Here is a 13766-nt window from a genome sequence, read left to right as displayed (position 1 = left end):
AACATCCCTGGAGCAGAATGAAAGAGACAAGTTGATTTTATGTTGTCAACAAGTAATTTTATTATAAATACGTGTTTGCAGTTCAACTGTCTCAAACTTTTTTCTCAGTCACTGCAGAAAACAATGAGTTAATTTGTGTAAAAATAGCCCTTCACTTCTCTAAACCTTGCACTTCACAGTATAAAATGTTTTATGAGCTTTTTTCTCCACAATAATCTCCTTTACTGCTTGATTTCCTTTGTGCACATAATATTAATAATAATACCAAGGTTTCTATGGTCAGCAGTGCTTTTAGTTTCAAAGATGTTCTTCTGTCCACTTAAACAATTTAACCATTAAAGTAATTTGCCACCCTACAGTAAAATTAAAACGGTACTACATGCATTTGATTTCACATGAAATACTCGCCTTTACATATGAATTAAATAATTCTCTACAGTTCTGTGATAGAAACAGGTGTTCTTCAGGAGTGCGTTGAAATGTTCTCTCTGAAGTCTCAGTCAGCCAGAGTGAAATCTTGCCAACAAGCACCCGGGCAGCGCCATCATTCATGCATTCATTAACATTATGACCGGGTGATGATTGACAGGTCAGAGAGCAGGGGGGGTCCAGCTCCAGCCCAAACGTTTTCGTTCATCGAGGCCTCATGGCAGCAGCGACCGGCCCGGAATGAGTTCAGGTTCTACATTTGTGCGTCGTCAGTCTCTCTGGCAGGATGTTATAACCAAACGTCTACTCTTCCTTGTCCATTTCAGTCAGAACAGAGTAGCACACCTTCTGAATCAGTATGCCAGATTTAGCTGAAAGAGGTGGAGACAGAGAGTTAACACTGACACCAAATTAAATTTAAGTTGATATCAGTTAAAAACCAGCGGCTCAGTGTTATGTCCAAGTAAAGTACTTTGCAACTGTGATGTCTGGTTGAAGAAATAGACTTTTGTTATTTAGTTTCAGTGGGATGACTGAGTTAAGTTTTTAAATCAACATCTACAAATCAGCAAAAATGTCTATTAGTTGTCAGTTGATAAATCTAATGTTATTTTACTGTCGATGAGATTTTTTTTTTTTTGAAAAGAAAATGTGTTCACTTATCAAAAGAGAAAGAGAAAACTGTTCATGGTCATGGTCAGTTTTAAGAGCTGAAATTAATTCTATAAATACATAAATCATCACATATTTAAGAAATATACAATTATATAATAATGTGCTTAAATTAATACACAATTCTGTAATTTAATACATAATTTTGACCATAAATAAATTGCAGAGTTTGTTATACTGTTCATTCATCAATCAGAGGCATCTGCTTTAAAAATCAACAAAAATGGTTTTAATCTATGAAACAATGAGGGAATCTGGTTCTTTCTTACCGATGAGCCTCCGTACCCACATTGGCCTCTTATGTGCCGGAGTGTAGCAGCAGAGGAAGTAAACGGGCACTCCCGACAGGGCGATGGCGATGCCGATCAGGGAGTTGATGGTGTCACTGTAGAGCGGCACCACCACCAGGAAGACGGTGAGGAGACAGAAAATGATGGGGTAGAAAAGACTGAGCTGAGGGAGGAAGAAAAAAAAAAAAAAGATTATATGAAGGTCTGAATTATCACATCAAATATGTAAGAAAGAAAGAAGGTAAACTTTATTTCAATAACATCTTTCAAAACCACAGTTACGAAATGAAATACCATGAAATACAAGAACAATTTATAGAGATAGTTTGGATTATTTGAAGTGGAATTGCATGAGGTACTTTTGTCTGTGTATGTGTGTGTGTGTTACCTTCAGAGGTCTCTTTCTGTCTGGCTCCTTCCACCGCAGATAAAGTTGCCCCACAATGGACAGACCAACAAAGAACCAGTAGCTGAAGCTGTAGTAATTGATCAGCCTGAAGACGTCTTCTACACACAGGTATATCAGAGCCATGACGCCCTGTGGAGACACACAACAAACATCGTAAGGGAAGGGTTTTCCTGAAGATGCAGTACACAGCAACTAAATGAAACCATTAGACAACAGGAAAGAAAAGATGGTGAGGGATGACTGACGTTGAAGAGCAGGGCGGGGACGGGAGTGTAGCGGTGGACATGGATCATGCACAGGTAGTCGGGCAGGTGGCCCTCTCTGGAGCCCACGAAGAACAACCTTTTGAGACACAAATATATGCAACAGAGTGGTGATGAGTGAAGGTAGAGTGACAATGAGTCAATGTGCTGATGACAAATGAAATGTCAGGAAAAACCAACCTGGCCCCATGTAAAAAAGTAATTGCCCCCTAACCCTACTGACTGGTTGTGCCACCCTTGGTGGCAACAACTGCAATCAAGCATTTGCGATAACTGGCAAGTCTTTCACATCGCTGTGGAGGAATTTTGGCCCACTCTTCTTAGCAGAATTGTTTGACTTTGATTAGGCCACTCCAAAACCTTCATTTTGTTTTTTTTTGTTTTTGTTTTTTGAGCCATTCAGAGGTGGACTTGCTGGTGTGCTTTGGGTCATTGTCCTGCTGCATTTTCTATATCTGGAGGCAAAAATCTTATCAGATGAGGGACCCTGGGACAAAATCTTGTCAAATGGGCATCTGTTGTCTAATTTGTGTCAATTTTTAGTGGTCATTGATGTGAAAAATACATTGACATAACATATCCAACAGGGAACAAGAAAGGAGAAAGTAGACTCACTGGGCAGCAAGCTTGCTCAACTGCACAGAGCTATTATGAAATGTTTACCTTATAAATCACTCAACCCTCTACAATGTGTTATAATTATTGATATAAAGCATGAGGACTTTGAGTGCTTGTAATTATAATTATACAGTGCTGTAAGCACAGTATTGCACATTTTAAGTATGTTTATAACGCATTGCAGATATGGACATCATAAAAAGTGTTACCAAATATTTAATAAGTGTAATCACTCACCTGGAGGACGCCAGGATGGAGGCGTTGAGTCCTCCGAAGCAGGAAAGAGCCACAGCCAAGGGGATTGTCCAGTTCATTACACCAAACACCTGGTCTGCAAACGTCTGGAGAGAGAAAATTAAATGTTGTTAAAGCTGCACTTGATGAATTAAGAGCCGATATAAGGTAATTTAATGATAATTAGATGCACTTACCACAGCTACAGCATCACTGTCCAAGATAGCATTGATGGGGAGGATAGTGTAGTAGGCCACGTTGGTCAGGATGTAGATCACTGTTACTATGGGCATGGAAATAGCGATGGCCAGTGGCAGATTCCTGCAGTTCACACAAACAAACAGCAGAGGGAAGCAGAAGCAATGAGGTACAGAAAGATGAAGTGTTTGTTGGAAGCCCAGGCCTCCTCAGGAGCCTGTGGGTCAAGAGCAGATCGACCTCGTGGGTGAAGGGAGGATGGGGATTGTGATAAGGTGGGGGTGTTTGTCACTTAATCTTCCTGGGAACTCTGGGAGAGGCTTGTGATCCAATCACATGTGTAGTCTTCAGCGATGGAATGTAACTAAGTACAATACTTAAAGGGACAGATCATCCCAAAATCAATATTTTTCTTCCTGCCTATAGTGCTATTTATCTGTCCAGATTGTTTTGGTTGCAGAGTTTTGGAGATATCAGCTGTAGACATGTATGCGTTCTCTTGGACATAATGGAATTAGATTGCACTGAGCTTGTGGTGCTCAAAGCACCAAATAAAAAAAAGAAATACATTAAAGAATCATGACCCACTCTCATATCAACTTGATCTCCTCACCTCTCTGGGTTCTTGATCTCCTCTGTGACAAAGTTGAGGGTGTCCCATCCAGAGTAGGAGAACAGAGCCGAGTACAGAGCCAGAGCAATGTGTCCTGGATCCTGAGAGGAGCCTTCGAACATGCCCTCAAAGTTCTGTGTTTGACCTGGAAAGCGTCAACACAGTTATTTAAATATAAAGAAATCACCAGAAGAACTAGTTTCCTAATCTCTGTACAGTAATTTTAACATTGGAGGAGTTATTACCTTAAAGGGATAGTTTAGAGTTTGTGTTGTATGAGATCCACAGTCAGTGTATTACCTACAGTAGATCAGCATGATCCTGGTTTGAAGACGCAGCAGAAGAACTGGTGTAGGAAGCTGAGGAGTGGACTGTTGTAGACAGAATTAGCAGCAAAATGTATTTTAGCCACCTCTAAATTTGAACAAACAGATATCAGTTTAAGTGTGCACAGTATTTTGAATATTTTCACAACTTTACCTTTACCATCAGATAGCCTTTTCTGGCAGGAAACCACTGTTATATAAGTCAAATATCGCTTTCTCCACACCAACCAAACTCAATAGACAAAATCAGTAGTTTTACCTCACAGAGGAGTTACTGGTTTACCCCTGTCTTGATCTATTAGTTTGTTTGTGTTATTGCATGATTTCAGGGATTCCAAACTAAGCTTTTCAATGTGGAAATCACACTATAACACAAACTAACCAGTGGTAGCAGGCCAGCAACTTCTGTGCTCTCCTAGCTAAAATGACTGTTTTGTCAGTGCAGTCTGGTTGGTTTGGAGAGAGTGATATTATGGTTTATATAACAGCGGTTTTCCATCAGAAAAGGCTCTCTGATGGCAAGATAAAGGTGTGAAAATATTCTAAATATAGCATACACTTAAACTGATATTCATTCTTTAATGGTGGCTTTTTTTAAGGTGGCTAAAATGTGTTTTGTTACCAATCCTGTCCACAGCAGTTCATTGCTAAGCTTCCTACATCAGTTCTTCTGTTGTTTCTCCAAACTGGCTGTGTGTCGACAACTACTGATAGTGCCTTTAAGTACCTTGAAGTCAACCTATCCCTTTAAGCTCATCATTTAAAGCATCTAAGCACTGGTTTTAATAAAATTGTATGATCTTTTTTGTGTTGTTTAAGTTGAAAGAGAGGAGTTTAGCACCTTGTCCAATCTTGACCAGGCCCGTGATGATGACAGCGATGAGAGCGATGACTTTGGCATAGGTGAAGAAATCCTGGACCCTGGTGCCCCATTTTACATAGGCGCAGTTTACAAATGTCAGCAAACCTAAGGGGAAGCAATAAAAGCATGTGCGTAAGTATGTGTATATTACTCATCATGCACACCCACACACACACAGAAACAAATCCTTTAACAGTCTCAGCGGCTGGCATTTGCTCTGTAAACTGTGAGTTTTAGCCAGCGTGTTTCCGTGTGAGAGTAGTCGGCTGATTTAAGGAAACGCTGCTGCTGACTCAAGCAGACTGGCCTGTTGTTTTTCAGATGAGGAAACAGCTGAGTGCAGCACATACAACCTCTCACACACAGGTACCGTCATGACAGTTTTAAAGCTATAAAGGAGCATTGTGAAACCACCACTGATCTGATGACCTTGCCTCGAGCTTGGTTTGACCCACAGCCCGAATGACCGGGCAGGTCTAAACTGCTACTTTTCCTTGTTGCCATCCTTCACTTTGAAGGGATTTCTTGGAAAACATGTTTTCTTGCTTCTTTCTTGTTTATCTCACTCTGACCTCTTATCAGCACAATATTGCAGAAGTTCATAAATGGTGATAGTAAGGGGCAGAATGTCTGCTCATTTTGAATGATCCAGTTGTTAAGGGGATAGTTCAGTTTATTTGAAGTTGGATTGTATAAGGTACTTATCCAAAGTCAGCGTTTTTTCTACAATAAATGGTAGAGAGGAGTGCCAGCATGGAAGCAAAGCAATGTACTCCTGTGGACAGGGACAGGGTCAGCAACAAAAGGTATTTTAGCTACCTCAAAAAAGGCTCACATAACAAAATCAATAAGTGTACACCATATATAGAATATTTTTACCACATTCCCTTACCGTCAGGCAGCATTTTCTAATGGGAAATCACCATTATATATACCAAATATTGTCTCACTCAACCAGACTCCAGTGGTGAAATCAGTCACTTTACCTCAGTTGCTGGTCTACTGCTGCCCACGGTGTGACTTTGGTGTTTTAAAAGGTTAGTTTGCTTTTACCACACAGTCACACAAAAACACATACAAACTAACAGATCGAGGCAGCAGCAGACCAGCCAGACCAGCAACTCCTGTGTTCTATGAGGTAAAATTACTGATTTTGCCAACGGAGTCGGGTTGGTTTTGAGAGACCAATATTAGGCTTAAATACTTCCCTGTGGAAATGACTGTCTGACTGAGAGGTAATGGCAAATATGTGTGGTGGCTGGCAAAATAAAACTAACTGATTGAGGCAGTGGCGGTAGACCAGCAACTCACATGTTCTTTGAGGTAAAATTATTGATTTTGCCAGTGAACCGTGAAAATATTCTAAATATAGCATACACTTAAAATGATATTAATTTTTATATGGCTCTTTTTAAGTGGCTAAAATAGAGCAATTCATTGCTTAGCTGCTATGCTAGATCTCCTCTCTGCTTCTCCAAACTGAGGTTTTAATGACTGCCATTCAGCTGTATGGATAAATACCTCATACAACCCTGCTTCAAATAATCCCAACTATCTTTTTAAGGAGCAGCACCAAGTTCAACATAAATTCCTGTAATAATATCACTCACTTTCTCCCTCATTTCTGTCAGAAACCTTCTCAAGATAAAATTATTCCTTGCTGTACTCTATAAGCACTGATTAAACAAATTTCACCTGCAAACCAGCTGAGTGGACAAATTTTATCTACAAGTTCATTCAGAGTGCTCTCACTCACAGACTGACCTCCACATCACCCACAGGTTTAAAGAAAGACACCAAGACAGGATTACATCACCGCCCTCTCCTCCATGTTGACCACCAGCCGCAGAGAGGGGAAGAATCATAACACTATCATCTTCCACCACATTGACAGTTAGAGGATCATAACAAGTCTGATCCCGACAGGAGGCCTCCTGTCAACACGGGTCAAACACAACAAGACAGAGGCGACCAGTGATCAGCGATGGAGACGGAGAGTTTGCCACACAGAAGGAGAGGTGTGGTGTGTTGACAGTGAAAGGTTAGAAGGGTGGGAGGTGTGAGATCAGGTTTAGGAAGCTGGCTGACTGGTAATAGAGGTCAAATATGGTCCAGATGTGAAGTGAAATGGAGCTCTTTGAAACTGTGAACTCACGTGCAGGTGGGAAGTTTTGACATCCAGGACGTCAGATGTTGATTTTTCAAAATAAGTTTTGTAAAAGTTAAAAGTTTTGTTTTTTTTCTGTCACACGACTTAAGAAGCAAAATGCTAACTGACTTTCCCACTTCATAATTCAACTGCAAATCTTAGTCATGTGAGGATTGTAAGCGGTGAATGTGCTTTTCTGATACGTTTGACATCACTGAATGCATTTCGGTCCTTTGCAGTACCGAGAGTAGTAGCAAAGGACTTTTATTTTGACGAATTGCTTCCCTGAGAACCTTACTGCATTAGGCCGTGACCAGACAGATATTATTTCTTTTTTAATTATACTTCACTGTTTACACCAAGAACAGAGCCAAGAGGAGGAACAGAAGTGTATTTTCTCTCAAACCACCTGAATTACATTATGCTTAACGGTTGTTATGGAACTTTTGCCCTGTGACATCATTTATCATACATAACTTTTCATCTATTTTTCTGGCTTCCATAGAAATTGTGCCAACCAAGCTAACTAAAATTTTCATGAGAAGCTCTGCCTGGAGCTAAGGAAAAAATATTAAATAATTAACTTTTAGCAATAAGAGCATGGCCAAAAGCTTGTACTAATCTCAGCCAAAATAGAATAAAATTGACACACAGAGGGAAGACAAAATCAGATCGTAAATGCCAAGCAGGACACCTCCAGAGAGCAAAAGTTTTTCATTAGGCCCATGTGCTTAGTTTGGTTTTAATCTTGACTCCTGTGCTGAGCTGTCAGTAGCCTGTTATTAGCCTCTCGGGTCAGAGTCTCACTGTAGGAAGGACTTTACCTTAGAGCTATCAGCACTCTTTCTTCTCCTCTGAGCACTGCTTATCGGTACATGGCACAAGTGTTTGTTCCTTCATGCATGCCTTTCAAGTGGGTGGGTGGATGAATGAGCAGTATTTATTGCAGATTAGCACAATATGAGTATTTTTTTTATCTTAATGTCAGGGCTTGTCTGTAACATTTTATTTAAGGCAGGTTTGTATGAGGCACCTATCCATAATCAGTAAATTACCTTCAGCAGCTGGCGGTCAGCACAACCCTAGTTTGTAGAAGTCTCGGTGTTGGAGTAACACTTATTTTAGTCACTTAAATGTAAGTCAGTCAATATCAGTTTGCTGTGTACGCTATATATATTTAGAATATTTTCATTGCTTTGCTTTGACGCAGAATGTCATATATAAGTTGCTGGGCTAGCACTGCCTCGATCAGTTAGTTAGTTTGTGTTATAGTGTGATTTCTATGTTTTAAAAGGTTAGTTTGGAGTCACCAAAGTCAAACAATAACACAAACTAACTAACATATTGAGGCAGTGGCAGCAAACACCTCCCGTGTTTTATGAGGTAAAATTACTGATTTTGCCAAAGGAGTCTGTCAGCTTTGCAGAGAGTGATACTTGACTTATATATTAGGTGGACCTTTTTTAAGTGGCTAAAACACCTTGTGTTGATGATCCCGTCCACAGCAGTACATTGCTTAGCTTCTGTTCTGCTACTTCTGTTGCTTCTCCAGTCTGAGGGCGTGCCAACTTCCGTACACTTCATGAAATACACTGACTATGGAGAAGTACCTCATATAACCTCACCTTAAAAAATCTGAGCTATCCCTTTAACAAGCTTTCTGTCCTTTGGCTTCTTGTCTCGTTGCCTTAGTGTTGGTATTTCTTCACCTCTGAAGCTGTGTTTGGTTGCCTCGGTGAGCAGTTTTGTGAATTTCTCGCAGCAATCTTGTTAGTTTGATTAATTCAGTTTGTCAGCTTTGCTCTTTATCCGTGCCATTGTGTTCTAGTTGCCGCAGCAATCTGGGCCACATCCATATACAAAGTTTGCCTCAACCATTATGAAAAGTTTATTGCTGTTACTGAGTCAAGCCCTCACGTTCAAGGATTACCAAATCAGTGGTCTGAGGCTGAGTAAAATGATTTTCCCCTTACTCTTCGTAAATGCTGCACAGGTTTTAGGGATTGTTCAGTTCCTCTTTCGTCAGATGTCCGTGAGTCTCCCTGCTGACGCAGCAGTGGGGTCACCATTTTTCACTTCTCTAGTCTATAAAACTCACGTGCTCTCTTTTAGATGGTAAATTAACTGTGGTTATATCATTCACTCACTTGTATACTGACTCATCTGTCTGGTGGTGTTCTCATTCTCTCAGTGTCACACACATATACACTCAACATAAATATACATACAATACTTTTTTGATTAAGTAAAAAAATCTAAGGCTTCTTCCATGCACACAAAAGGCTTATTTTTATCTCACATTTTGCTCACAAATTTGTTCAAGTCACTGTCAGTAAGCACTCCTCCTCTTCCAAGATTATCCATCCACCTATCACAATAAAAGGACACTCTAAAATGTGCCGTTTCATCTTGAAAACAAACATTTATTTGGCACTGAGCTATGGGTATTTCACACAGGGCTACAGATACCGGATTTATACCCTACTCTCTGATTGGCTTACCCTGATATTTTTTACCCTAATTATAACCAATCCTCATGCCTAAACCTAACTAACCTAATCAATGAAGGCAATGAGTATGAGCCGATGAAGTGCAGAGTGGGACGGGTCATGACTTTGCCTTTGAGGGGAAAATAAGATATCTGTAACAACCATAGTACAGCAGCTAATAAATGTTTTTCAAGATGAAAAAGCACAGAGTGACCTTTTATTGTGACTAGCCCGAAACAGTTTATTTTCCAAGGAGGGCAAAGTCATGACCTGCCCTACTCTGTCTCTGATTGGCTCGCCTTCATATTTTTACCCTAATCTTAACCAATCACATTGTCTCACATTCCAGATGCGTACTTACATATACAAGTGGCAGCAAGCAGTCTGTTGGCCAGGTATGGAGCTATACAGGTGGGAAAGATGGGCTGCACCATGTAGTTGGAGAACGTGATGGCTATGACAGCCTGGCTGGTCGGCTCGATGATCAGCAGCGACGTCCACAGGCGAATGAAAGCCATGAAACCCCCGAAAGCCTCCAGGATGTAGGCGTAGGACGCCCCCGACTTGGTGATGGTGGTCCCCAGCTCGGCATAGCACAGGGCACCGAACACAGAGAAGACCCCCCCGATGGTCCACACCAACAAAGAGAGGCCATAGGAGGCGCTGTGGATGAGGACACCCTTGGGTGAGACGAAGATCCCTGAGCCGATCATGTTCCCCACAATCAGGCAGATGCCGTTCACGAGGGAGATCTCCTTCTTGAGCTTCATGGACTCGTCCGAACCTTCAGACTTCACTGATGGAGGGCAGCCATTAGACGCCTCTTGTGTCGGGGCAGGGCTGTAGGATGCCATTGTTCGTTTATTTATTGAATTGATAAAAACTGTTTTCTGAACGAGATTCCAGTCACAAATGGAGAGTTTTTCGCTTGATGTGCGACTGAGGACCTTAGAACTAAACTCCAGTTATCTCTGATCATCTCCTGCCATCTGTGGAGGAAACACACATGGTCATATCAATGATGCTGTTGCCATGGAGACTGATTTGTCACAGCACACAAACAACAAATACTTGTGTTGTTCCAATCCTGTCCAAATCTAGTCAAACAAAAACATATTTACATGCCACAGCCGCTAATGCGAGAACAAACATGCAAAAAGATGACAGAATGCCACTGGAGTGTACGCGCTGTTGGATTTGACAGCAGTTTGGTGGATTGGAGAGCCATTAGGCCGCTCAGCAAATGGCCTTTTAAGGTTGAGTGTATTGACAGAGAGAGAGGGAGAGGAGCAAACATGCCTGAAAACACTGGCTCTTCATTAGTGACCATACGTCTAAAGCTGAGGAAGAATTACAGACGGAGTCGCACACACATTTTAACTCATATTAGCTGAATCCACCTATATTACACACACATGTAGAGTTTGAGGGTGTCAGCACAGCAGCTGGTCACATGTTTTCCAAAGTCTGCCATCCTCAGCAATGTATGGAGTTTGGTGATGAGGTAGACACATGTTGGGCAGCATGTTCACTCACCTTTCTGCATGACTGAATTAATGTGCTAACAGGCTCCAACTTCCCGCAATCTAATGTACAAACTTGCAAATTAACCACCTTGAAGGGCAACATTGGTTCAAGACTAAAAGTTAAGATTTAAGTCTTGTTTTCACGTGATTTCAAAAAGTTTTTCTACCTTACAGCTGTTTTGTTGGACTAAAAACCTCTAAACCCAAATGACCTTTCACCTACAAATTACCAAAAATTTAATTGTCACTGGAGTTTTGAATGAAAAAGGATATGCTACATAACAGCCATGGACATATTATACTGAAAAGTTAAAGTTAAAGTTTCTATTTAAAAAATTAAATACAGAGTCTGCGCACTAGATAATGCTCCCATGAACATGTATTACTACACCACCATGTGTAATAAAGACACCACCATGTTAGTAATAAATGTTCATTGGAGCATTATCCAGTGTGTGGACGATCAAAGTCTTTTCTACATTACAGCTGTTTCATAAAACCAAAAACCTTTTAACCCAGGTGACTTTTCACCCTCAAATCACCAAAAATGTCTCTTCAGGATTGATCAAATAACCACGAATGGTGACTGTAGTGAAAATGGAGCATAGAAACACAGAAATATCTCTGAAACTAAGATTTAGATAGAGAAGAACAGTGAGGTGCACAGATTAAGTAAGTAATTCAATGGGAGAGAGATAGAAGAGAGTGAGGAAGACTGAGATAAGTTGATAATATCAACACAAATGAGGATTAGAGACAAATGTGGGAAGAATGACTTTAAAAGTTCAGATACCTTGAGGCAGCAGCGACAGCAGATCAGCAGCAGCACGTGGGTTCATGAAAGAGTGACTGTAAAGGAAGGAAGACAGTAGATTGAGTCTTCCTGCATGTGATCAAACGCGTGCCACAGACACTGAGATGCGAGGAGAGAGCAAGGTCCAAAAGCTGCTGATAAGTAGCCCTTCATGAGTTACTCAAGGTTACATCCTGGAGGGAGGAGAAAATCCTCTCAAGTGTACAATGAAATGCTTCAGCTCCTTTTGTAAAGGGGATTCATATCAGTTTGAGTTACATATGGAGGCTCTTCATTGATTATGTTATTTAGATGTAACAGATGAACAGTACAGTTTCTGACCTTACAGATTTTTTTTTCTTTCAAAAACTTGTCATGTGTTGCATCTATTGTCATTAGACTAATTGTCATTAGTCATCAGAAAATGGTAATCACTGTTTCTTTAAAGCCCAAGATGACACCCTTAAATGTTTTCTTTTGTCCATAATCCAAAGATATTCAGTTTACTGTCATAAAAGAGTGAGGAAACCATAAAGTATTCACTTTTAAGAAGCTGAAATCAAATAATGTGAACATTTTTTCTTACAAAATGACTCAAAACAATTAATTGATTATCAAATAGTCGACTATTTGTTGCACTTCTAATTGTTAAAACAGGAGTATTCTTGTTTTGAGTTTCGTTATTTTATTTTATTTATTGTTTTGTGAAAATGCAACAATTTTATTTTAACTTTAAAAAGTCTGTAATAATTCAAAACAACTTTCTAGTCAAATAAACTTAATGTTAATTCAGTTGTATTTAAGAAAACACGTTGAATAAACTTAAGATACTGAGTTGAACCAACAAGCAAATTTAATCTCCATTAACTCTCAAACAATGCACGCTGAGAAGTCTGCTGATATGTTGATTATGTTTCTTTACAAACTTAATTTAATGAATTAATTGAACTATCTACTGTACATTCATTCAACTCTTCATTTCAAGTCAAAAGACTTAAAGTCAAACCTCATGTTTTTAAATTGAATGAACACATGAATGAGTTACAGGCAGGTTTGGGGAGTAATGGTTTACATGTAATGTGTAATGTAATATATGTAATCTGGATACAAAAAAGTAACTGTAATCCATTACAGTCACATATTTAAAAAGGCATAATCAGACTGTGGGGGATTATTAGATATTCTATCATTCACAGTTCACACACAGCTGCCAATTCATTATCATGGCCTCTAGTGTAAAAAAATGCTTCACTGGGTGGAAATTTCATGATTTTTTTTTTTTTGTCTTTAAATCAATCAATCAATCAATCAATCAATCAATCAATCAATCAATCAATCGACAAAGGAAGGAACAGCTGGCTACACCACTAAACCTAACAACTTATTTGCTTATTTGCTTATTCTTAGATTTCAGCTTCTGGACAAAACAAGACATTGATGACATCATTGTGGACTTTGGTAAACGCATAATTTTTCACATTTGTCTGTTGTTTTGAGTCTTTTTTTATTTATTTTTTTAAGTACATTTAAATATTGTTATACTTGGATTACGTTACTGACTACATTTTTAACAGGTAAGTAACTGTATCGGACTCTATTTTTGAAGTAACCCGCCCAGCGCTGCAAACAGGTTAATAAATGATAAACCGAGATTGTAAACTTGACTGCAGATATGAGTGATTCACCACCTACACAGATTAACAGTGTTGAAGTAGAAGCAGCTGTTTTGTGGACACTCACCTCCTCCAGACGCGTCAACTTCCAGCTCTGTGTGTCTCTGAGTGTCCGTTTCCTCCTGGGTGTCCAAATTGTTCCAGAATAATGTGTAATTTCAAATCTTCCTCTCTGCAGCTCGTCTTCTCATTGTTGTTTTTTCTTTATAACAGCCAATAACA

General features: G+C 39.8%; 1 protein-coding gene across 1 annotated transcript; it reads right to left on the bottom strand.

The window, feature by feature from the left end:
• Positions 1-35: 35 nt before the first annotated feature.
• Positions 36-13766, bottom strand: slc7a7 (solute carrier family 7 member 7). The gene is made up of 11 exons (XM_084712617.1): positions 13612-13766; positions 11872-11927; positions 9914-10541; positions 4894-5019; positions 3727-3871; positions 3113-3236; positions 2919-3022; positions 2046-2142; positions 1780-1929; positions 1371-1554; positions 36-800 (listed from the first exon to the last, which is right to left on the bottom strand). Exons 3-11 carry the CDS (start codon positions 10404-10406, stop codon positions 733-735), a joined length of 1491 nt encoding a protein of 496 aa, XP_084568743.1. The 5' UTR covers positions 10407-10541; positions 11872-11927; positions 13612-13766; the 3' UTR covers positions 36-732.

This window comes from Lutjanus erythropterus, chromosome 23 (genome assembly GCF_056507025.1).
Source record: "Lutjanus erythropterus isolate fLutEry1 chromosome 23, fLutEry1.hap2, whole genome shotgun sequence".
Lineage (NCBI taxonomy): Eukaryota > Metazoa > Chordata > Actinopteri > Lutjaniformes > Lutjanidae > Lutjanus > Lutjanus erythropterus.
This window is presented reverse-complemented; position numbering and strand designations above follow the sequence as displayed.

What these genes read in the sequence shown, in the direction of transcription:
- slc7a7 (XM_084712617.1), bottom strand. Translation starts at nt 10,406, where the DNA reads ATGGCATCCTACAGCCCTGCCCCGACACAAGAGGCGTCTAATGGCTGC. An exon ending in GCTTGCTGCCACTTGTATAT is followed by an intron (nt 5,020 to 9,913) that starts GTAAGTACGCAT and finishes GCTTCCCCTTAG; the next exon opens with GTTTGCTGACATTTGTAAAC. An exon ending in ACAGTGATGCTGTAGCTGTG is followed by an intron (nt 3,023 to 3,112) that starts GTAAGTGCATCT and finishes TTCTCTCTCCAG; the next exon opens with ACGTTTGCAGACCAGGTGTT.